This window comes from Leptopilina heterotoma, unplaced genomic scaffold, assembly GCF_015476425.1.
Source record: "Leptopilina heterotoma isolate Lh14 unplaced genomic scaffold, ASM1547642v1 Lhet_27, whole genome shotgun sequence".
NCBI lineage: Eukaryota > Metazoa > Arthropoda > Insecta > Hymenoptera > Figitidae > Leptopilina > Leptopilina heterotoma.
In genome coordinates, this window is record NW_025110978.1 from 1,993,508 (window position 1) to 2,018,959 (window position 25,452).

The 25,452-nt window shown below is 22.7% G+C and overlaps 2 protein-coding genes across 5 annotated transcripts in view; one reads left to right on the forward strand and one right to left on the reverse strand.

Moving 5' to 3' along the window:
• LOC122503826 (MATH and LRR domain-containing protein PFE0570w-like) lies at positions 1-25,010 on the reverse strand. The gene is made up of 7 exons (XM_043614544.1): positions 24,875-25,010; positions 14,266-14,655; positions 11,113-11,506; positions 6,547-7,193; positions 6,152-6,380; positions 4,335-4,697; positions 1-662 (listed from the first exon to the last, which is right to left on the reverse strand). Exons 3-7 carry the CDS (start codon positions 11,494-11,496, stop codon positions 456-458), a joined length of 1,830 nt encoding a protein of 609 aa, XP_043470479.1. The 5' UTR covers positions 11,497-11,506; positions 14,266-14,655; positions 24,875-25,010; the 3' UTR covers positions 1-455.
• Positions 24,987-25,452, forward strand: part of LOC122503828 — a 6,818-nt gene continuing 6,352 nt past the window's right edge. For all 4 annotated transcript variants that reach the window (XM_043614546.1, XM_043614547.1, XM_043614548.1 and 1 more), the window contains exon 1: positions 24,987-25,123. The gene's annotated coding sequence lies outside the window, so the exon portion shown is untranslated. The remainder of the gene's footprint in view (positions 25,124-25,452) is intronic.

Consider the following 25,452-nt stretch of genomic DNA (forward strand, 5'->3'; position numbering starts at 1 on the left):
TGAAAATTACAAACGCTTTATTAAAGCTTAAAAATTTATTTACATTGGCTTCGGTATAAAAATCACGTAAATTGTATGAGATCTGGCTAATAACATTTTTTTTGTAATAATTACTCTAATATCAAATAATCGAATTATTACATTTAGAAGCTCATTTTTTATAAATAATTTAGGAATTCATTTTTTTTAAAATGTCTTCCGTTATTTTCTTATTTTTCAAAAATTATATCAAGATTATAATAAATAATCGTTTCGAACGATTCGAATTGTCGGATTTTAAAATTAGTCAAAATTAATTTAATTTTAAACAAATTTATAATTTGTTATTATTACCTACAAATAATCAAAAAATAAAATAGAAATGAACATTGTTTTTTCTAATTTAGTTTCTAATTAATTGCAGCTCGCGGAAATAATTTCAGAAACTCACCATTTTTTAGAGAAAAAAAATACTTTTAGGGTGAAACAGTGTGTTGCTGATGCTTTTGTTGTTGTCTCCAGTCTCCAAGTTTGACGAGACCGAAGAAACTTTTATCCTCTTGGAAAAGTGTGTATCTAGCCGAGGCCACATCTTTTAAAACTATATGATCCCCTGATTGTAAAACTGTGATTTGTGCCGAAAAACAGGAACGACTTTTGTGTCCCGTTCCCGGACTGTAAACCTAAAAAAAATGCAGCATATAAATAAAGAATAAAAGCAAAAAAATTTCGTAAATTCATTTTTAAAATAAAAAGAAGTGAAAATGAAGATTATCAAAAAGTCTTCTTTCCAAAAAATTAGTTGAATAATTGAAAAGATATAGAATAAAATGAGAGATGAATTATGAAGAAATTTATGATTATGATTCAGATGGATAAATATACAATATTAACGGGTCAATGTCTTAAAAACGATTAACTGGAAAACTCTTTATAGTAACAGAATGAATAATACATAAAGAGTGTTGGTATTCGTATTTTATCATTGAACATTTTAAAAAGAATTGAATGCTTTTGCCAGATGTATAATGATCTCTCTCGACATAACGGCTCAATTCTGTGACCAGTATGCTAAATTGTTTTATATTGTCCGCAGCTATTTTCTCTCCTTTCGCTATACAAAGTTCATTAATTCAATTACATCTCAAAAAAACTTCAACTAGAATTCTTCATAATTCAACATAAACAATTTCTTTAATCGACATCAATTGAAATTAGCGTTGCTTTCGTTCCTTTTTCCGAAGAAACATTTCAATTAGAGAAAAAAATTGAAAATTCAAGTTTAAGAAAAAATCGATAATTTGAATTCAAGAAAATGAAATTGAAAATGAAATTTAAATTTAATTCAAATTGTTAATAAAATGTTCAATAAGAGAAAGGAGATATTTTCCGAATGCGGATTTGAACATACATATAAAATATCTAGTCTATTTAAACTACATCAAAGATTCCGCTCTCATGATTGAAATATTTCAACGTCAATCATAATTGACACTAAAGAAATTATAAAACAATCTGTTGATGTACTTCGCGCTTCAGATAGGGGTTAATTAATCAAAGAATTCGACCACAATTGTCTATATAAAATTATATCGAGGACTATGAATGATAATGTTCAATGCTTGAGAGCAAAAATAAAAAAAAATCTATGTATAAATTATGGAAAATTATGAAAGAGGTAGTAAGCAAACGATATGAAACATAATAAGAAATATAGTGGATAATTATGAAAGAGAGAATAAACTCAATAAAAAAAAGAAGAAATTAGGTATGCGAAAGAAAAAATTATAGTAGAGAGAATAAAATTAATCAAAAATAGAAGAAGTTATGGAAAAAAGAAAAACTATGAAAGACAATAAAATTAATTAAAAAATAGGAAGAAATTTTAGTTTCACAGCTCAAATTCTCATGGCAAAAGTTTGACAAATCATTTGTAAATAGAGCGATTAGTGTTTTAGTGAAATTAATTGAGTAAGTATCATTTATACACATTTTTTTTTTTTTTTTTTTTTTAATTCAAAATTTTTTTTTTATTTTTAAAAAAAAAATTTTTTGTCTTCTCTGGAAAAAAATTTTTTTTTTTTTATATATCTCTCTTAAAAAAAAAATTTTTTTTTTGTCATGTAATTTTTTTTTTTTTTCTTTTTTACACTGTGAGACCTTTGGGACTGTAGCGAAACAATTGCCATAAAATTTTTAAAATAACAGATATTTCACAGGACAGAGAAATAAGTATGGTAAGAAAAATGTTATCCAAAATATTAAGAAAATATCAAATTATTGAAAATTTTTTAATAAATCTACGAATTTTCTTTTTCAAATTAAAAAATGACAGCTGCAACTTTTAGAAATAATCAATTATTTTTGTATTTTTAAATAATTGGATTCTCGAATTACTTTTTGATAAGAATTCATTTGAAAAAGAAATTCAGTTCAAATTTTAGAAAAAATTTCAAGAATTGGAATAATTTATTGTAGTTCCAATTTTTAGAAATAATTCAATTTCAAAAGCATTTATATTGAAAGAATTTTGAAATTTTAATTTCTGGTGGGCAAATCAAAAACAATAGTTATTTAAATATTTATTTAAAAAAAATTAATGAAATTTAAAACATTTTATTTAGAAAAAAATGAGTTTTTTAAAAAATCGAGTAATTAAAATTCTTTGAAAATATGTAGTTGAATTCCAGAAAAAAAATTTGAAAAAATAGTAAATTTTCTCAAATTTTATTCAAAAAAATTTTCTATTTCAAAGAATTTTATTTTCTCACTTTCAAAAATTATTTTTAAATATTGTATTTTTTGACGAATTGTAACTAACAATTTGGAAAATATTTACAGGGTTGTCACAAATATTTAATTTTATTTTTCCCTGACTTTCCCCTGTTTCCAGACAAAATTTCCTCTTTTTCTCGGACCCAAAAGAATATTCTGATTCACTCTAAAAATTATTAGATATACTCAAAAAAATTTTCTATTACATTTACTTACAAATTGCTTTAATTGTAAAATTATTCAAAAATATCAATAACATATTTTTTAAATAAATATTTAATCATTATTATTTTTCTGTAGGAATTAAAATTCTTCAAATTCAAACCTTTTTGAAATTCAACAACTTATAAGAATATTATTACAAAACATGAAAAACATGAAACATTCTTCATGTTTTGTAATAATTTAAATTAGCATAAAATTTTTCAATTCAATTATTTTTACAAGTAGTAAAATTACTCAAAAAATTCAATTATTTAAAAAAATGTAATAAAATTCGTTGCAATAATTCAATTATTTTCATAAATAATAAATCAATTATTCGGTAATTCATTTTTAAGTCATTTTTTATAAGAAAACTCTAGAAGAATTCAATTATTTAAATTAAAAAATAAATAATTTATTGAATAATTGAATGTTTGTTAAAATTGAATTCTCATAAAGAATTTTATCAACAAATTTTTAAGTAATTGAATTCTTTTTGACAAATTTGAATAAAATTTTTAAGAATAATTGCATTTTTCGAGGAATTTGATTAAAATATTGTATCAAAAATAATTAAAATCCTGCGATGAGTTTTATTATATTTATGAAAATAATTCAAATTTTCCCAAGAATTTTATTAAAATTTTTCTAAAATAATTGAATTTCGGAGAAGAATTTTATTATTTATAAAGATACTTGAAATTTTGATAAGAATTTTCTTTTTAAATTTTTTAACATAATTGAATTTCTGCGAAGAATTTTATTACTTTTGAAAATAATTTAATTCTTCTATCGAATTTTATTCAAGTTTATAAAAATAATTGAATTCTTGAAAAGAACTTTGTTAAATTTTTTTTAATAATTGTATTCTTGCAACGAATTTTATTCAAGTTTATAAAAATAATTAAATTGCAATGAAGAATTTTATTATTTATGAAAATAATTGAATTATTTCGAGGAAATTTATTAATAATTTTGTAAATAATTTAATTCCTGTGAAATTTTGCAAAGAATTTTATTAAAATTTTTAAAAATAATTGAATTTCGATGAACAATTTTATAATTATATTATTAAATATATTATATATATTATTAAATATTGTTTTGAAATATAAGAATTATATTTAGAAAAATTATATTTTCTAAAAAATAATAAATTTCTATTAAATAACAATATTTCTTATTTCAATAAGAAAGAATTTGTAACTAACAAGGGGCTTTAAAATTACATGCACGTGTAGTTACGCTATTATTAATAATATGAATAATTATTATTTAATTTTATATAATAATAAATAATTAATATTATTCATTAATTAAAATTAAAAAATAAAATTCCACAAATACAAATTAATGGAAAATTGAGAAGAACTCACCATACACTGGAGAACTGGTCTACCATTGACCAACATGTGAAATCCATTTTCATCGTGCTCATCGAGATAATGAATTTGTGCATAGACGAGATATAAACCTGGTTCTTGAACAAAAAGCTTTCCATTTTCGCCCAAGAAGAAATGTCTGTTCATTCCTAGTTCCGTTACCCAATCGCTTGCTTGCCAAGCCTTGAAGACACCTTCACTGTGTTTTGCTCTTCCGTTTCCCGTATGTTCATCTTCATCAGAAAAGAGACTGCTGTCGCCTCCGTAATGCACCGCAAATACCTGCCTTGGAACCTTCAGATGACGCTTCGATATTCCTCGACCATGCGATCGCGAAGCAATAGCTTCTTTTAGATTCTATCAAATAATAATAATAATAATAATTAGTTAACAATTTTAACTCTCAATATTTTTATTTTTTTCTTTTTTTATTAAATTTTGCCTTTATTTTTTATTTAAGTAAATTTATTTCTATTAGTATTATTTATTATTATTGTGTATTTTATATAATTCGGGCTAAAGGAATAAAAATTTTCCATTTAAAATAATTTGTAAATTTAAAAAATTTGATTGGAAAAATACTTCTTCTAACGCAGAATATTTTCAATTCTTTGAAAAAATTACAAAGTTTAAATGAAGAGAGATATTAATTAAAAATTGATAAAATTATTTTCGATTTTTTGTTTTATGCAGGAATGTAATTGAACGTTGGATCGAGAAATTTTTACAAGGACAATAAAAACCACTATTACTGAACTCGTTTGACGTTCTTCCTTTATGAAATTACGTAAAATGTTAACGATACCACTTGCAGTAAATCGATATCGATTTGTAAAATGATTTATTGCAATCTAGCCAACAACTATATGAAAAGAAAACCTCAGCAAATTTATGTTTTTTAACTGACGATTGATAAAATTATATTAATTAGACGGAAATTTAGTAGCTGTTGGAAAACGTTGCTGTTAAAATTAATTAGACACTATTATTAAATTATTATTAATTATAACAATTCAGAGAAGTTGTCGACTTTTACCTTAAATTATTATTATTATTATTATTATTATTATTATTATTATTATTATTATTATTATTATTATTAATTCGATAACTTTTCTCTAATATTATTATTAATGTTATTATTCTATCGTAAAATTAAAAATTCTATTCTTTCCTCTCACATCCGAGAGTGGAAGAATTTCTATCTGAGGAGAAATATTTATTTTCTGAAACCATTGTTTTATTTTCATTTTTTTTCTCTTTAGAACAAAATTGTATAAAAGAATGAATTTTTATTTCTTTGAGTTTACGAGTTTACCTACGAGCAAAAGAGCTCATAAAATACTGCAACCAGGATTCTGAGTTAATTACAAAATCCGGGTTTCGAGTTGAAAATATTTTACGAAACTTGTATAGGAATTTTATTCTGTTTTGTTAAACAAGGGAAGCTGAAAAAATTTGACTTTGTCTTTCTCTGCTCACTTTTTTCCTGACTTTAAAGAATATTTCGATTCACTCTAAAAATTATTAGATACGCAAGAATATTTTATTTGTGATTATTTCCAATTGTAAAATTATTCGTAACAACTTTTTTTAAAATAAATATTTAATTATTATTATTTTTCCACAGGAATTAGATTTTTGAAAATCTTAAATTTAAAATCTTTTGAAATTCAATAATTTAATTTAAAATTCAAAACTTTTTGAAATTTAATAATTGAATTCAAATTTTTAATCATCTGATATGGAAAAATTATTATTTTTGATTTAATTATTTCTTTTTTTATTCTCAATAAAAATAATGAATTCACCTCTTTGAGTTTTTTGATTTTTGCATTATCGTGTTTGACACGATCCCAAAGTAGCTTCTTGCGATTCTTTTTAATTCCAAGCCCCTCTTCTTTCTTTAAAGTCAATGAATCGACATCGTCCCGAGAATTCTCATTGTGTTCTTTCGTCTCTTCCTCAATTTCTTCAGATCTTGATTTGGTAAAAAACTTTTTCGACAATGATTTCTGCCTCGTCGTCATCGTCTGACCTCTGAAAAACGTTGGGGCCACTCACAATAAAATGACTGCCGATAAATTACAAAAATAAAAAATTCTCGTTAATTATCTCTTTTTAATACTGATCAACTTTTTTTTCCAGGTTTACTAAAAAAAACTCTCATGCAATTTTGAATATTAAAAAGAAATGTTACACTCACATTGAATCATTTTTGACTTTGGTTTCATTTCTATTAGTACTCGACTCTATATTTCGATTCCTCTGCTTTCGGGTTCGATTATTATTATTATTATTAATTGACAATTCTTTCGGTATCTCGTAAATTGGATCACTCTGATAATTATCAATGTCCTCAGCTCCTAAAATCGATCTCTTTTGTTTCATTTCCGCTGAGATTTTCATATCGGTTATATTTAATTTCGTGACTTTTGTGAAAGTTTGAATATTTTCCGGTTCTTCTTCTTCTTCTACTTCTGCATTTTCTTTCAAGCCTTTCTTCTTATCGTTGTCTACTTTTTCATTTTCGCTCTCCTCGTTTTCGATTTGTTTTTCCTCTTTCCTCTCTTTTGACACTTTATCACGTTCGACACTTTTGATCTTCTCCCGTAAACATCTTTCGAGATCACGACTTCGTTTCACTTCCATTCGACGAAGAGCCACTAAAATTTCATCGAGATCGTGATCGGAAATATTTGACGCTTTAGCTCCTTGAGAAAGATTTGTCGCTTGAGTGGCAAGTCCCAGAGCTTGATAATCAGTGTAATCGTGAGACTCGTCATCGTAATTATAATCATAATCGATATTTTCCATATCGAGATCATCGTCATCACTGCCCTCTGAGTAAAGCTATAGATGGGAAAATAAAAATGAAACAAGTTTTTTATTTTAGTTTATCTCGGTCTCGAAACTAAATAGGTAAATAAGTAAATAAATAAACAAATAAAAAACAAATAAATAAACGAGTAAATAAATAAAATAGTAATAAAAATAATAGTAAAGGGTGCCAAAAAAATTTAATTTTGTTTTTCCCTGATTTTCAGACGAAATTTTGATGTTTTCCCTGACCCTAAAGAATATTCTGATTCACTCTAAAAATTATTAGATAATCAAAAAAATTTCTATTATATTTATTTACGAATTCTTTTAATTGTAAAATTATTCGAAAATATCAATAGTCTTATTTCAAATAAATATTTAATCATTATTATTTTTCCACATGAATTAAGATTTTCAAAAATTTCACATTCAAACCTTATTGAAATTCAACAACTTGCAAGAATATTATTAGAAAACATGAAGATATGGATAACTCCGAGTCTTCGACTCGAAGTGCTCCATATCTTAAAGTTCTAATAACTAAAGATGACCAAGTGATTAAATCATTATTTTATATTATAAGAATATTGTACTGTAACTTCTTAAAAATTATTTTCATCATTTCAATTCAATTATTATTTTCTAGAATTTTCAACTAAAATTTTTCTTTAAATCAATTATTTTTAATAATTTTTGAAAAAGTTCTTTGAACATTTTTAAATCACACTCGTTTACAATTCGATTTTACGAAATTTCGATTATTAGGAAATTCTTCAATTAAATTTATATTAGAAAATAAAAAATTGAAATAATTTCAAAAAGGAATTCAATTAAACTTTTTAAGAAAAATTTATTCTACAGAATTGTTAGTTAAAAATATGAAAAATTCAGATTTTCAAAGATTTTAATTTGAAACCACTTGAAAATTCAATTATTTCTAAGAATTAACGCTATAATGCTTTTAATATTGAATTATTATCTGAAATTTTAAATAAAATTCAATTTTAAATCTATTTTTATTAGAAATTTCTACGAGAATTAAATTATTCAAATACAAAAATAAATAATTTAATGTTTCTTATAATTAAATTCTCACAAAGAATTATAACAACAAATTTTTAAGTAATTGAATTTTTTGACAAATTTATAGTAAAATTTTTAAGAAAAATTACATTTTTCGAGAAATTTGATTAAAATTGACAATTAAAATAATTGGAATTCTGCGATGAGTTTCATTATTTATGAAAATAATTGAAATTCTAAAAAGAATTTAATTATTTATGATAATAATTGAATCCCTGTAAAAAATGTTATTTTTTATGAAAATAATTGAAATATTGCGAAAAAATTTTCAAATAATTTAATTACTGTGAAATTTTCATTAATTATGAAAATAATCAAATGTTTTCGTAGAATTTTAATGAATTTTTTTTAAAAGTAATTTAATTCTTTTAAAAAATTTTTAAAAATTTTATTAAAATTTTTGAAAATAATTGAATTTTGGAGGAGAATTTTATTATTTATAAACGTAACTGAAATTTTGACAAGAATTAAAAAAAATTTTTAAATAAGGGAATTCTTTCGACGAATTTAATTAAAAGTTTTAAGAATTATTAAAAATAATTGAAATTATGGGATGAGTTTTATTATTTATGAAAATAATTGAATCATTGCGAATTTTGTATAAAAGGTGTAAATAATTGAATTTCTGTGAAATTTTTATTATTTACGAGAATGTCATTAAACGTTTGCGAAGAATTTTATTAAATTTTTTTTAAATAATTGAAATTTAGCTAAGAATTTAAAAAAAAAATTTTGAAAGTAATTGAAAGTTTGCGTAGAATTTTATTAGATTTTTTTTTAAATAATTGAATTCTTTTCGAAAATTTTATTAAAATAGAAAATACTGAAAATCATTAAATTGAGGAAAATTTTTGAAAATAATTGAAATTTAGCAAAGAATCTTATTCAATTTTTTAAAAATAATTGAAGTTGACAGAAGAATTTTATTATTTATAAAAAAATTGAAATTTTGACGAAGTTTATTATAATTAGGTACATAATTAATTTTGAACATAATTGAATTTCTGCAATCATTTATTGTAACTTCCCCAACATTTAATTTTTTAGGGATTTTAACAAAAATTCTTCTTGAAATCCATTATTTTTAGTAATTAATTAAATAATTAAAAAAATTAACTAATTTCAGAAGAATTTTAATTATTAAAATTTTTCAAAAATCTAATACACTGGAACGCCGGTTTAGCGGACACCGATTTAGCGGATAGTCCTTCGAAAATTAAGTTATTTAAAAAGAAATTACTTATTGTCGGAAATAGAAAAAATTGAAGGTTTCATTTTAGAATTTGTGATAATTTTATAGTTTATGAGGCAAACAAAAAAGACACCAAAATTCAGAATTTTTGTATGAATTCTAAAAATTAAATTTTTGTCAGTACTTTTAATAAAAATCTCTGACTTTTCTTTGATTTCCTTGACTTTTCCTTGAATTTTCTGACCTATGGCACCCTGTAGTAGTAGTAGTAACAATAATAATATTAATAATAAAAATAAGAAGAAAAAAAAGGAAGAAATAAATAATAACAGTAATAATAATAACAATAATAAAAAGAAGAAGAAAAAGGAAGAAAGGTCATTAAAATGGAACAAAGATTGAGATAAATACAAACACAAAAAATATTTGTTCAGTAGTGACAAAGGTGAAAAAAAAGAAAAATAGTATTTTCAAGAAAAAGATAATTAAAAATAGCTTTAGAATTTAAATTGATGAAGAAGACCAAATAAATTTGGGATGTGAATTGAATATTACGAAAAGCCATTAGATTTTGAGGCAATCTGGTGACTAATGTGAATGAGGATGTTACACTTTCTGGTGAATCATCAGATAAACGTTGTCAGGAACATACACTTAATGTTAATTAATAATTATAAGGTTTGTTTCTCGAGGGCTCGAGAGAAATATATAGATATATACATTGAGAACCTCTGTGAGTTTATAATATCCGCGTAAATTGAAACTCGCTGTATTACCTCGCCCACAGCGATTTCTGCGTTAAAACACTAATCGAGCTTACGACCCTATAGTTGCTCTACTAGCATGATATCTTTATTCATACTCAAGCTCATTTGCACACTTCTCATAAACGAAAAGTCATTGAACCTAGCTTGAGAAAATCTTTCTGTTTATTGTTTATTAAATTATTAATAAAATTAATTATTTTCTATAATTTAGAAATCATTTTTATTAATTTCATCCACCATTTATTTCTTAAATCATCTTCATCTTTTTATATATTTATTTCCTACAGATTTTACTCTCATGGATTATTGCAGTCATGCAGGTCATTAATTTGTTTACAAAAACATTTTTAAAAAAATTATTTACAAACAAATTATTTGATAAAGAAGTTAATTTCTTTTGTTTCTTTATACCAAAAATAAATTTTTCAAGAAAAAATGAAAAGTTTGTCATATGAGTAATTAAATTATTATAAAAATACAGAAAAATAGTTTATTTTTGTTCTCAATAAATTGACCTGGTTTAATTTTGAAAATAAAAACTATTATCGCTTAATTTTAAAATATACTATTTTCGGCTATCTTATTTTTATGGTTTAACAAAAAATCATTGAAAGAGTAATCTTTCCGACTAATTGTATAGCTAATTACTTGTTGATTATTGTGAAAATTTCTATTCAAGTCGAATATTTAGATTTCTTTAACGACTCTAATATTTATAAATAAATAAGTAAATAAATATTAGTAAATAAATTTATCTAAATTTATCTTAAATTATGCATCATTTTTAAATTAAATTTTTTTTTGTTGCAAATTTGCAATTTTGTCTAGCATTTATAAATAAATTATTTGAAATTTATCTAATCTTTCGTATAATTTTTAAAACATCTAAATTTGCGATTTTCTGTACCTTTTCTTCGAATGCTTTCAATTCATCAAGAAGATCCTCCTCCAAAAGTCTATGCTTCAAAGTGTCAACATCACGTTTGAGAATTTCCATTTCCCTCGAATTGTCCACAATCCATTTTAATCGGCAAATTTCAACGGCAACGCAGGACAATGCCAAAATCAAAGCCGTCACACTGATTATTGTATGTTTGTCAATGCGGAATTTTGTTTTATTAAAACCCTGCTCAAGATCCGAATTTGATAGACTTAAATTTTCACGTGAAAATTTTAGAAATGATCGAGTTTCCTCTCTTCCTGAATGATTTGATGTCTTTTGATTTTGTGATTTCTGCTTCATTATTCGAACGACATTTCTCTGATGTTGATCGGGAAGAACGGAAGTCATTTTTTGAGAGCTGAAATTAATAATTGAAAAAATATCCTTTGTTTAGTGGTATTTTCATAATTATCACGTCGATTCTTGGTGGAAAAAAAGATTTATAATTTTAATTAAAAAGAACAAATTTTTAATTAAGAACGAAACTCAAGAAATTTTTTACCAACGAGAAGGAAAACGAAAAATTGAGTTTTTTTCACAATTATTATAGATAAGAAATAATATCCAAAAAGATTTTAAAAGTTCTCGAAAAGACATTTTAGATTCTAAATTTGAAAAAATCAGATGCCTTTGCAAACACTGTTTTTATCTTCAGTTTTTTATGACTTTTTATCCTGTCAATCAGTTCCCGATAGTCATCGTTCATCAAACATTCGATTCTTTGTACTTTTCTTGTTCTTTCTTATTTTCTCGAGGAAAACAATTTCAATATTTAAAAAAGATTTTCAAGATGAAAAAAAATGTTTTTTAATTACCTTAAAAAATAATTAATTTAATTTTCATACACTGGTTACGGAAAAGTTTTTTTGGGAATAAAAAGTATTATTGAAATTCCTCCTTTTCAGGAACTTATTTATTTTTAATAATTTTTTTTAATCAAGAATTAAATAAAAAAAAAGAATTTAATCAAGAATTAAAATTAAACGTAACTGGAAATGTACAAATAGAATATTTTGAAAATTTATGAGCATATTTTAAAAATTATCAACAAAGAATAAAGTAAAATGAAATACGCAGTAAATTAAAAGAAGAAATAAAGAAGTGAAACTTATCAAAATCGTGACTTAAAAAGTTTAGTAGTAAGTTTGAAAAAAATCCAGAAATCATTTAATGTTTACTTGTTTTACTGCATTTAAGTAATAATAATAATAATCAAAATTTGTATTCTTAATCTTTTTTAATAAATTATTTAGTGGAATTAAATAAGAAAGGTTTCGATTTTTAGGCCTCGGATCAATTTTAAGGCGCAAAAAAATTCGCTTTAGTCTATTAAAAATACAAAAAAAGTCGAAAAAGTTGTTTATTTAATTCAGTGTTGTCACAAAAATTTAATTTTTTATTTCCCTGACCTTTCACTGATTTCTAGATTCAATCCTTCAAAACTTGAATAATTTTGTTAAATAAATATTTTTAAAAAATGTTTGAAAATGAAAAACAAATGTTTTTCCAAGGGAAATAAAATTTAAAAAATTCCAATTTTAAACCTGAAATTTAATAATTTCTAAAAATCACAACAATAACTCTTCCAAAATTCAATTTATTATTTTCTACAATTTTTAACTAAAGTTCATCTCTAAATCAATTATTTTTAATAATTTTCCGTAAGTTCTTCGATAGCTCAATTATTTAGATACAAAAATTCAATTTTTTATAATTATTGTAACTGTAAAAGTTATTAAAAGGTATAATATTTTCAAAAAATTATAATATAAAGAAATTCTTAACATTAATTTTTTAAAAATATTTGTATCTAAATAATTTTTGAAAGATAATAGTTTTCAATTATATTTATAGAATTGAAAAATTCCCAAACAATTGAAATTTAGAAAATCTTTTAAAAATAATTGAAATTTTATAAAATCTTTCAAAAATAATTGAAATTTTATAAAATTTTTTAAAAATAATTGAATTTTTTAAAAATATAAAAAAGATACTGAAATCTTTGAAGAATGTTAATTATAAATATGAACATGATTGTTTTCTCCAAAATATTAAAAATAATTTTTAAAAAAATTTAATGTTATTATTTTTCATATGTATTTTAATTTTCAGAAATATGTAATATTGAAAATTCTGAAAATAATTGAATTTTAGAATATTAGAATGAAAAAAATTCTAACAAATACTTTTTTCAAAAATATTTTGAATATAATTTTTGGAAACTAATAAATTTCATTAATTTTCATTTTTGAATTTACACTTGAAGATTTTTTATTAAAACTTTTCAGAATTCAATTATTTTCAAAATTTGCAATTAAAATTCTTCAAAAGTTGATTTTCAAAAATTTTAATAAAACACTTAAAAAATCAATTATTTTCAATTTAATTTGACAAAATTTCAATTATTCAAAATCTTTTTAATTGTATTTTGTATACTTCGAAAATTCAATTAGAAACATTATTGGAAAATAATTTTTGAAAGATTTGTTTGTAGTTATTTTTCATACTGTAAAAATTGAAATAAGTTGCATTTTATGCTAAAAATGTGGTAGTTTGTTGCAATATTTGAGTCGCAATTTTTGAAAATAAGTCGAAAAAAGTGGAATTTTTTTAAAACTGTGGAAAAAGGTTGAAAATGTCATAATTTTCGAGGCCTTGTTTTTCAGTAAAATTAAAAAAAACAATTCCTTTTTCACTAGAATTAAAAAAGAAGATTAAAGAAGAGATAAACAAAAGGGTAAGATTTCGAAAAAAAACAGTCGAAAACAAAGGATAAATGAAAAGAAAATAAGAAAGAACGAAGTGGAAACTCTTCTCAATTAATTTTCGTCAAACGTTAAAAATGAAAACAAATTGACAAAGACAAATATAAAGAGCGACCCCTTTAAAAACCTGTTAGGTAACTCTTTCCTCGAGTTTGCGAAGAGGCCACAGCTTCCTCTTTACTCCTTTCAGTCATCGCTCTTCTCTCTTTCTCACTCATTTTTTTTGACATTCGCTTTTTATTTTCTTCTTTCTCGCTTTCTTTCATCTCTCTCTCTCTCTCTCTCTCTCTTTTATCTCTCTTTGAGTTTCGTTCTTCTTATGTACAACATTTTGTTTATTTCTCAAACAAACCTTTTTTCCTCCTTATTTCTTTTTCGCGCGCGTGAATCCAAAAATCTTGCGATTTATTTAGGATCATTCAGCGATGTGGTAAAAAATTATGAATACGAATGTTCCTCATCTCCTGCGTCGATGTTCTTCTCAAAAATAAAATATTTGTAGAAAAATAATAATTTCACTTTTGATATTGTACACGTTGAACCAACACTCTCGGGAGTTTCAAGCAAACTGAGACTAGGATGAGCCCTGACACACGTTCGTTATGTTTATCAGAAACGGCGCCACTATAGAGTGAATGCATGATTGGATGTTGAAGAATAAAAATATGATGATTGATATTAATGATCCAGGAAAAATTGATGATGAGGCGCGTGCTGCTAATTATTGGCTCGTGTCAAAGATCTGCAAAAAAAAAAAAAAATCGTACACTCATTAAAATCGTGTCAATTCTTTTTTTTCTGTAAATGTAAACATTCATCAGTAGCTGGAAATAATTTTCCAGATATATAATTTATAAATTTATTCATGTAAAGTCATTAGTTATTAATGTCATTATCTAATTATTCGCATAGTTTTAATTTTCCAAATATCTAATTATTTAATATTCAGAAAAAGTAATTTAGTTTATTAAAGGTAAAATATACTTTTTACTTATTTAATTTTTTAATTGGTCCTTTTTTTCATTTATTAACTTGGAGGAAATTTGAAATTTTGTTTTTCTTTTACCGTTCGTGATAAAAATTTTACATTCCTGCGAGAAAATAGAATAAAATAATGGATGGAAAATTTGAATTTAAAGAAAAAATGGATATTAATCATAAATTTCTGAGAAACATGGTGTTCTGCCGACCTTAGAAAAGCTTCTTTACTCTAGTGAGATAAAAATCAGCAACGTAGAATTATCTGTCCCCAACTGCATCATTGTCATTTCGTAGAAATTCTTCTCTGTGTCATAAAATTTAATGACAGTATGTACTCTACTCTTTACGATAAATATATAAAAAAGAAGAGAGTAATTTATCAAAAATACCAATTACTATTTTACAAAAATTACAAAATTAATTTCTCTCACAAGGGGACAAAAATTGGAATAAATATTTTTGGGGAATTAATTTATAGAATTAGATTCTTTTTTAGTGTTTATAGAGATCACAGTATCTTTTTTTTTGAACTAGCAAATTTTACGCAAATTTTTTTCATTTGAAATAATTATCAACTACAATTTTTAAATAAATTCAGATTCGAAATGAAAAACACTTCCCTTATAACTAATTGTCCATTGCTTTCTTTCAATTTGAATAAAATTTCTCTGAAGAATTCAATTATTTTCATTACAATTTTAATAGAATTGGTAAAAACAATTCAATTATTTTAAAATACTTTTCAATAATTTCAATTTCAATAAATTTTTCGAATTAATTCAATTATTTTCATAAACAATAAAATTCATCACAGGAATTAAATTATTTTCAACTTCATTTTTAATAAAATTTCTTGCAAGAATTCAATTATTTTTATAAACAGAATTCTCCGCATGAATGGAATTCTTTCAATTTTTCATAAGCAATAAAATTTTTCAAAGGAATTCGATTATTTTCAACTTTATTTTAATAACATTTCTCGAAAAAATTCAAATATTTCCAATAAAATTTTAATAACACTTTTAAAACTTTTCCAATATTTTCATAAATAATTAAATTCTTTACAGGAATTCAATTATTTCCCTTTCGTTATAAAATATTCATTATTTTCAAAAATTTTATTTAGTAAAAATTCAATTTTTTTCAAAAATGATAATAAAATTCAATGAAAGAATCCAATTATCTATATTTCGATTTTAATAAAAATTTTCTAAATAATTTAACTATATTTACAAAATTTAATAACATTCTTCCCAGGAATTCAGGTTTTTTAATTTCACGTTTAATAATATCTTTCGAAATAAATGAAAATTTGAATAAAATTCTTTGTAGAATTTCAATTATTACATAAAATTTTAATTAAATTCTTGTCAAAAATTTAAAAAAATTTAAGTAAAATTCTTTGCAGAAATTTAATTATTTCCATTACAATAATTTTAATTGAATTAAAAGTTTTAATTTCAATTTTAATAAAATTTTTTGAAAAAATTCGATACTTTTCGTAAACAATAAAATTCTTTGCAGAAATTCATTTGCTTGCAACTCAATTTTTAATAAAATTTTGTTAAAAGAATTGAACTATTTCCATTATAATAATTTTAATTGAATTTCTAAAAAAAATTCAATTACTTTAAAAAACTTTCTTTTGTAGAAATTCAATCATTTTAATTCCAATTTCAATAAAATTTTTCGAAATAATTCGATACTTTTTATAAACAATAAAATTCTTTGCAGAAATTCATTTGCTTGGAACTAAATTTTTGATAAAATTTTGTTAAAAGAATTCAATTATTTCCATTACAATAATTTTAATAGAATTTCTAAAAAAATTCAATTATTTTAAAAAACTTTCTTTTGTAGAAATTCAATAATTTTAATTTCAATAACATTTTTCGAAATAATCCAATTCTTTTCATAGACAATAAAATTCTTTGCAGAAATTCAATTGCTTACAACTCAATTTTTAATAATATTTTCATGAAACAATTCAATTATTTCTCAATTATCAAATTTCTCGAAAGAGTTTAAATTATTTTTTAAAACTTTAATCAAATTCTTCGCAGAAATGTTATTTATTATCATTACAATTTTAATATAATTTCTAGAAAGAATTCAATTAAATTCTTGAAAAGAAATCATTTATTTAAAAAATTTTAATATTATATTCTCTATAAGAATTCAATTATGTTTAATACACAATTTAAATTAAATTTTTCAAAAGAATTCAATTATTTTGAATACAATTTTAATAAACATTTCTCAATTGAATTCAATAATTTTCAAAAATTTAATTTTTCTTTATGTTTTAGAATGTCGAATTAAATTATGATTGTTAATTCAAAAAAATTTCGTTTAGTTTATTTTTGTTATTAATCACCGAAATATTATATTAGAATTGCATAAATTTTTAATACTTAATTTTGAAATTCAAAAGAAAGAAAAAAAAGAAAAAAAAGAGAAATTATTAAAAAGGTGGGAAATAAAAGCAAGTAGAAAAATCTGACTTCAATCTACTAACAGAATACAACGATTATTAATATGAATAAAAAAATAAAATAATTAATTAAAATAAATTAGTATGTAAATTAATAAATAGGTGAAAATGTAAATTATTTATATTTGATCTGAATAAAAATTGTTTGATTTGAGTAAATATTTGTTTGATTCAAGCAAATATTTATTTGATAACAAACAAGTAATTGGTTTATTTGAACCAAATAAATTTTTTTAGGGTACGATTAGAATTTGAAATTTATTTATTTATTTAGTATAAGAGTGTTTCTCGAAATTCATATTGTTCAAAATTCGAATAAATTGAAATGTAGAGCAACTGAAAGTGAGCTTTTATAAAAATAAGATAAACTTAAATTCCACTGAATTTTTTGATAAAGAACGTGTCAAAATAACAAAATTAAAAAAAAGGTTAAAAAAAGATGAAATGGTAGCAGTTTCTGATCCCTGTTGTGTTTATTGCCCTCTAACAGTAGCAAAAAACATATAAATAGTCGTTTTTCTCTAATATAAAAGGAATAAAATATGTAAATTAGATTTTAATAGTGGTAAAATTTGCCACGGACGATATTTTAAACTATACAAAATAAAAGTTTTTTTCTCCATTCATTGATAAACGATTATGTGTTAATTGCACAATATTAAAGTTTCGACAGTAATCAAAATGTGATTTAGAAGAGATACCGATATTTTTTTCCTAGAAATACAAAACAAGGGACGTTCAAATTTACGGTGGGCCAGATTTCTCTACCTTCGATCTTTCGAAATGCGGAAAAAAAATTCAAGAAATTCACATTCGAACCCTTTGATTATGTAATGCTTTTTTTTGTTTTCGATACACGTGCAATTATTTTCCTTTTCTTCAATATATTCAGAATTGATATGATTTTAGTAAGAAATAAAATATAATTAAAGTTGATATTTAATTCTGGTTAGAGATAAGAATTTTCAATTTTATGTGAAATTTTCCATTTTTTTTCTCACAAATAAAAATGAGATAAATGTCGGTAATGTTTTCTTTTCTTTTTAAGAGTAAAAGCGAGGACAATAAGTGGAAGAACTTCATTGCTGACATCACCTTGATAAAATTCAAGTCATCAATTTTTTCCCAGAAAAAGTTGTTCGCATTTTCTTTTATGAATTAACGATCATAGTTTTAAATAATTTTTATATAACTTGATGTGAACATACTTAAAAGTGATATCATAATTGAAATAAATGGGTCAGAGTTAGAGAAATATGTAGACCATCAGCAAAATGAGAATTATTTTCTGAAAGAAAAAATACTTTCTTTTGTCTGCTGCTATTAATTCGTCACGTTTTATCTGTTATGATTATTTCGTGGTCTGTGCAGTTTTATTACAATAGAGAGTAACATTTTTTTTTTAAACTAAAAATACACTTCAGTGTGGGAAATAAAAAAGAAATTCCTACATATTTCTCTTACCAGAATCGTTCAAATTTTCTGTATCAATAATCGTTACATTCCGGATGTCTGTTCGCAGTTTGAATTTAGTTGTTTTTATTTGCTTTCTTGTTTTCTGATATTTTTCTCCATTTTCCTGAAATTAAATATTTTGACTTTTTGAATTAATTAAATTTAAATTTAATGTTTTGAAGATTTAATAACCACGAAAATTAATTAATCAAATTTTCTTTGAAATAAGAATTATAACTTAATTTATAAATTTAATTTAACATTCTAAAATATAAAAATTGTTACCTATAAATTACTGTAGAAAAACTAATTTTTGTTAAGTAATTAATTAAGAATTTATTAATTAGGTTAATGTCATTTATTTTATAAGAAAAACTGGACCTTTTTTCATTTTAATATCCTGTTCTAAGTGGAATTATAAAATTACTTTTTATAAATTTCATATCACTGTTTAAATAATAATTCTCATTCAAACAATAAGTTTTTTGATATTTTTTAAATAAAAATTTAGAATTTTTTTTTATTTTGCCAAATCTAACTTTTTTTAATTTTAAAAGATAACATTAAAAAAAATTGTTATAATTTTTGAAACGTTTATAACTTTTAATATGAAATAATTTTATTCCTACAATAAAATTTATTAAAATCTTTGAAAATAACTAAACTTTTGATAAAGTTTTAAAAAATTTTGGATGTGCACCGTCGATTATTGTCGGGTACACACCATTAGAACTCGACTGTCGATAAACCGGTTGTACCCAGGATAGGTTTTCTACAGTTTCCCTCTTCTCTGTCGAGAAAACCCATTGACGGGTGGTCCAGGCGAATGCGAGTACTCCTAATAAAGTCGGCTGTAGACGCAAAATTAGGTTAATATATAGAATTTGCATATGTAAAATGGTTATGCTTAATCCAAAAAAGTATTTCTCGGGGACTCTTGTCGTAGTGCGTAAGGCCAATAGGGCAGGAGTATGAAAACAAAAAAAACAAAAAAATAATTAAATTCTTTCGAAAAATTATATAAAGTAAATGAATTGTTTTGAATAATTTTATTAAATCTTTTTAAATAACTGAAATCCTACGATGAATTTTGCTAAAATTATTAACAATAATTGAATTTGGTTAATTCTTTCAAGAAATTTCAATTAAAATTATATTGAAATTAATTGAATTCTTTCGAAGAATTTTCTTAAATTTTTTTGAAATAATTGAAATTCTACGAAGAGTTTTATTAAAATTTTCAAAATTAATTTAATTTTTGTAAATTTATTGGAGAAATCTTGTTAAAATTATATTACAAATAATTAATTTCAGCGAAGAATTTTATTTATGAAAATAATTTATTTCTGCAAAAAATTCTATTAAAACTTTTACAAAAAAAAATTGAATTCGATAAATTCTTTTGAGAAATTCAATTTTAATTGTATTGAAAGTAATTTAATTTTTTTAAACCATGTTATTAAATTTTTTTGAAATAATTGAAATTCTGCTTACAATTTTAATAAAATTTTTAAAAATAATTGAATTCTACTCAGAACGTTATTATTAAATAATTGAATTTTGTAAGTTTATTCGAGAAATTTTTGTTAAAATTGTATTAGAAATAATTGAATTCCATAGCGAAGAATTTTATTATTCATGAAAATAATTGATTTCTGCAAAATTTATTGAAATTAAAAAAAGAAAATTTAAATAATTTTTAATAAATTCTTTTGACAAATTTAATATAAATTGGATTGAAATTCTGCTTAGAATTTTATTAAAATTATCAAAAATAATTAAATTGTGCTGAAAATGTTGTTAAAATTGTATTAAAAATAATTGAATTCCGCCGAAGAATTTTATAAAATACGAAAATAATTGAATTCGTCAAATTCATCAAAGAAATTCAATTAAAGTTGTATTGGAAATAATTGAATTCTTACAAAGTATTTTATACAAATTTTGAATATAATTCAATTTTCTACAAAGATTTTATTAAAATCTTTCTAAATAATTGAAAATCTGTGAAGAATTTTATTTATTGTATTTTCAAATAATTGAATAAAAAAATAATTGAATTCGGTAAATTTATTCGAGAAATGTTGATATTAAAAAAAATTTAATTCCAAAGAATTTTATTATTTATGAAACTAATTGAATGCTGCAAATAATTTTATGAAAAGTTTTGAAAATAATAATATAATGCTAATTAATTTGTTATCAAGTTAATCTTTTTAAATTTTGAATCCGAAATTATTCAAAAATTGAAGTTGATATATAAAAATTTCTTTTAAAAAGACATTAAATATTTTGTTCCCCTGATAGAAAAAAATATAAACAAAAAAAAAGTTAAATTAAATAAAAGTTAAATTGAAATCAATTCACTAGTAGAAATTAACAATTACGTATCTTTTACACATTTAATTTGACAATTGCTATTATTGCACATAATCGATTACTAAATTGTACGGTCAAATAAATTGTGAATGAAAATATACAATGAAATTTGTTTCATTTGAGAGAGAAATAGATTGTTTTTTAAATAATTTTTTTTTCATTTAATATGTTTATCTAGATCGTGAGTCTATTAAATGTAAATTAATGCGAATGACCGATATTACAATGTGAGATTTCAATTGAAAATTGCACTTGCTAATCGACCTTTTGCTGTGAGTCAAGTGTTGTGCTTAAGAGATTTACAATTGAGAGAATGCGCAAAATACGATAGACGCAAAATCTCAGCTAATAAAGAAGATGAAAGTTCTATTAACAAATTTTCAAAACGACAAATTAAAAAAGTTCACTAAAATTTTATTATCTTATTAGAAAATTATTAGAAATCAGGTATAGGATGTTGAACTGCCAATTTCGTTTAGAAATTAGGAACCTGAAATCTCCAAGACTTTTTTTTTTGGGGAAACGGGTCGATTTTACATAAAAAGATTGCAAGAGCCTTGGAAACGAGTTTGAAATACGACTTTTGTATTAATGGCTTCAGTTTCTTTTAAATAAAATCTCAGTTTTTTAATGGCTTTTGTAAAAATTCACAAATAACGATAAAACTAGTTTTAATGATTTTATTTTATCGAAAAGTTCAATTCTTATATTCAGGAAGCAAGGAAAAAATAGAAAACGAATGTATCTATTCTGTTCACTAAAAAGAAAAAAAGAAAAAATAATGTGATTGTAAACATTGTGAAATTTTCAATCTCACTTAACAGTTAAGTTAATGAACACTTATCGTTACGTGAAAGGTGTTGGAACGAGATAAAAACACACTGAAATTGAGAGTGAAAAATTGAAAATTTCATAAAGAATATTGTCAATTTCGAATAGAATAATAAATGTTCTAATATGATTATAAATTTCCCCAATAATATTTCAATAATAAATTTTTTTAGGTAATTAAAAAGTGAAAATTCTTCTTTAAAGTTTGATTATAATTATTATAATGTGAAAACTTGTTTTAGATGTTAATTCACTTTTGTTAATAATATTTATATTATTTTTTCATGGATGAAGTGTCTGAGTTGAGTGAATGGAACTAAACTAAACTTTCAAGGTTTTACAAGTCAGTTTTGCAGTATATAAAATTCTGAAAATGGATCAATCGTTTCTTATTAAGAAGCAAAAATTATAGATTTGTCTATTTCAAAAGATTTTAGTCGATTTTTTCATTTGGTTAATGATATTGCTTTCATTTTTTGTCTAATTTTTTTAACTCTAATCTTTTTATGCAAAATCAACCCCAAAGATATAAAGATTACTATAAAGAAACGGTAATATAAATTTCTATGAAAAAAATGGAATAAAATGGAGTAGACTAAAAAATTGTTAATGTTTAAATTTAAACGTTCAAAACTTAGCAACATTAAATATTAAAAATATTTTTTATAATTGGAATTCAATAAGAGATATTAATTATTTTTCAAAATAAAATTGAATTAAATGACCGAAAAATTTTAGTAAAGACTTTTTTAATTTTTTGTTCGATTCAATTCAATTTTATTTCTATAAAAAAAATCATTTGAAATGTAATTGCAAATTTTTAAAAATTATCGATTTTTTTCAATTTCGTAGTCGATACAGTCTAATTTTATTTCTAAGTTTTTTATGACAAATTTAATTGCAATTTTTAAATAATATTTCCAATATTTAATAATAAAAATAATTGAATTCTTATTAAGAAATTTATCAAAATTTACAAAAATAATTGAATTTTCACGAAGAATTTCATTTAAATCTTTCTAAATAATTAAAATTTTGGGAAGAATTTTATTACTATTTTCAAAAAAAAATTGAATTCTGTGAATTTATTCTAGAAATGTTGTTATTTTCGAAAATAATTGCAATCTGCAAAGAAAAATTTAATTGCAATATTTATATCATTTTTTATTATTTATTGTTTCGAACGTTTAAATGAACGGCAGTGTTATTAAATTTGAAATGAATCCTAATTTTTTAAAAGTAATTAGAATTAAATAATATTAAAAATAAATTTAAAAAAATCGCCTATTCAAACGTTCGAAACTTTAGGGACATTAACGATTGAAAATGTTTTTAAAAAATGTAATTAAATTTGAAATAAATTATTTTTAAAAATAAAATTGAATTGGCTAAACAACTAAAAAAATTCTTCATTCAAATGTTCGAATCTTTAGAAATATTAAAAACATAGAAAATATTTTTTCAAATTGCAATGAAATTCGAAATAAATTTTTAAAAATAAAATTGAATTGACTAACACTTTTTTGTCTAAATATTTGAATTCGTGATCCGTTTAAGTTAAAAAAAAATAGAACCAACAAAAAAATATTGAAAATATTTTTTTTAAATTGAAATGAAATTTGAAATAGTATATTTCGTAACGAGTGCCTACAGTTTGTTCCAAAAAAGGTGCAAAAAAAGTGCCCTTTTTTGCACCGCGTTATGAAAAAATTCTTATAAATAAAATTTAATTGACTAAACATTTTTTGTCTAAATATTTGATTTCGTAAACCGTTTAAGTTAAAAAAATAGAACTTAATCAAAAATTCGTCTAATAATATAGAATTCTTTATATTTAAATAATTATTTTGTGAATAAAATAATCTAAATAAATAAATATTCTCCGTTCAAAATTGACAGATTTGTATAATAGAAAGAAAATTCAATATACCCTCGTACTTTAAAATGGGATTTGAAAAAAAATAATTTCTCTATTCTTTGCAAAGGGAAGAATTTTATTAATTACGAAAATAATTGAATTCATCAAATACATCCAAGAAATTCAATTAAAATTAAATTAAAAATAATTGAATTCTTACAAAGAATTTTATACAAATTTTGAATTTATATGAATATTTTACAAAGATTTTATTAAAATCTTTTCAAATAATTGAATTCCTTTGAAGAATTTTATTAATATTTTCAAAAATAATTGAATTCGGTAAATTTATTTGCGAAGTGTTAAAATTATATTAAAAATAATTAAATTCCGGCAAAGGATTTTATTATTTATAAAAATAATTTAATTCTGCCAAGAATTTTATTAAAAGTTTTGAAAATAATAAATAATGATAATTAATTAGTTATCAAGTTAATCTCTTTAAATTTTGAATCCGAAATTATTCAAAAATTGAAGTTGATATATAAAAATTTCTTTTAAAAAGACATTGAATATTTTATTCAAATTTTCGATTAACAAAAAAATAACATTTGAAAGATAAATGATATTTTTTTCCTAGTACCTAATCAAAATTTCTTCTAATAATACCGAATATTTTTTCTTTAAATAATTATTTTGTGAATAAAATAATGTAAATAAATAAATATTCTTCGTTCAAAATTGACAGAATTGTATAATAGAAAAAAAATGTCTATATACCCTCGTGCTTTAAAATGGGATTCGGAAAAAAAAATAATTTCTCGATTCTTTGCAAAGGGCAACAAGATATCCCCGGGGGTTCTGGATCTTATGTATTATATAGAAATGAAAATCTGATCTCAGGTTGAAATTCCAACACGTACGGTACCCTCCTACGGTCGCGTAAGACTGGCAACCACTGACCTAGGGATTTTCAGAGTTGGCAGTCGAACACCGTTTGCCTCCCGACGAACCGGTCGGAATATACTCCGCGTTGTGTGTGGAGGAGGCAGGCTCAGCATAGTAAACAAAAGATGGGACTTGAAGGCGAAGCTTATGTTACCAAGAGTTTCTCGTGAGGCGAATTCACGGCGTCCACGCCATATATCGTGGACCGAGGATTTCCGTTTTTTTTAATATACAGAGACGAGAGAAAAAACATCAGAAATGCGTGTGAGTAATTTTCAAATATTCTCTTCTTTATTTTCATCCTCCTTCTTTTTTTTCACTCTCGAAAAATAAAAATCTGGAAAAATAAAAAAGAAATGAAATTTGTTTTTTTCTCAAGTTTCAATAATTACATTCAAAATAAAATAATTTTAAAACCCGGTGCATATTGGTACCGCTATTCTGAACTGCGTCCTTCTCAGAATGCAAACGCTTACAAAATTTCTTTTTCTCACTCTCTCTCTCTCTATTATGAATAATGGTTCAAAAGATAAGTTATTTTAAATATTCGGGAAAATGATATGTGATACTTTCGCACTTTTGCTTTTTCTGGA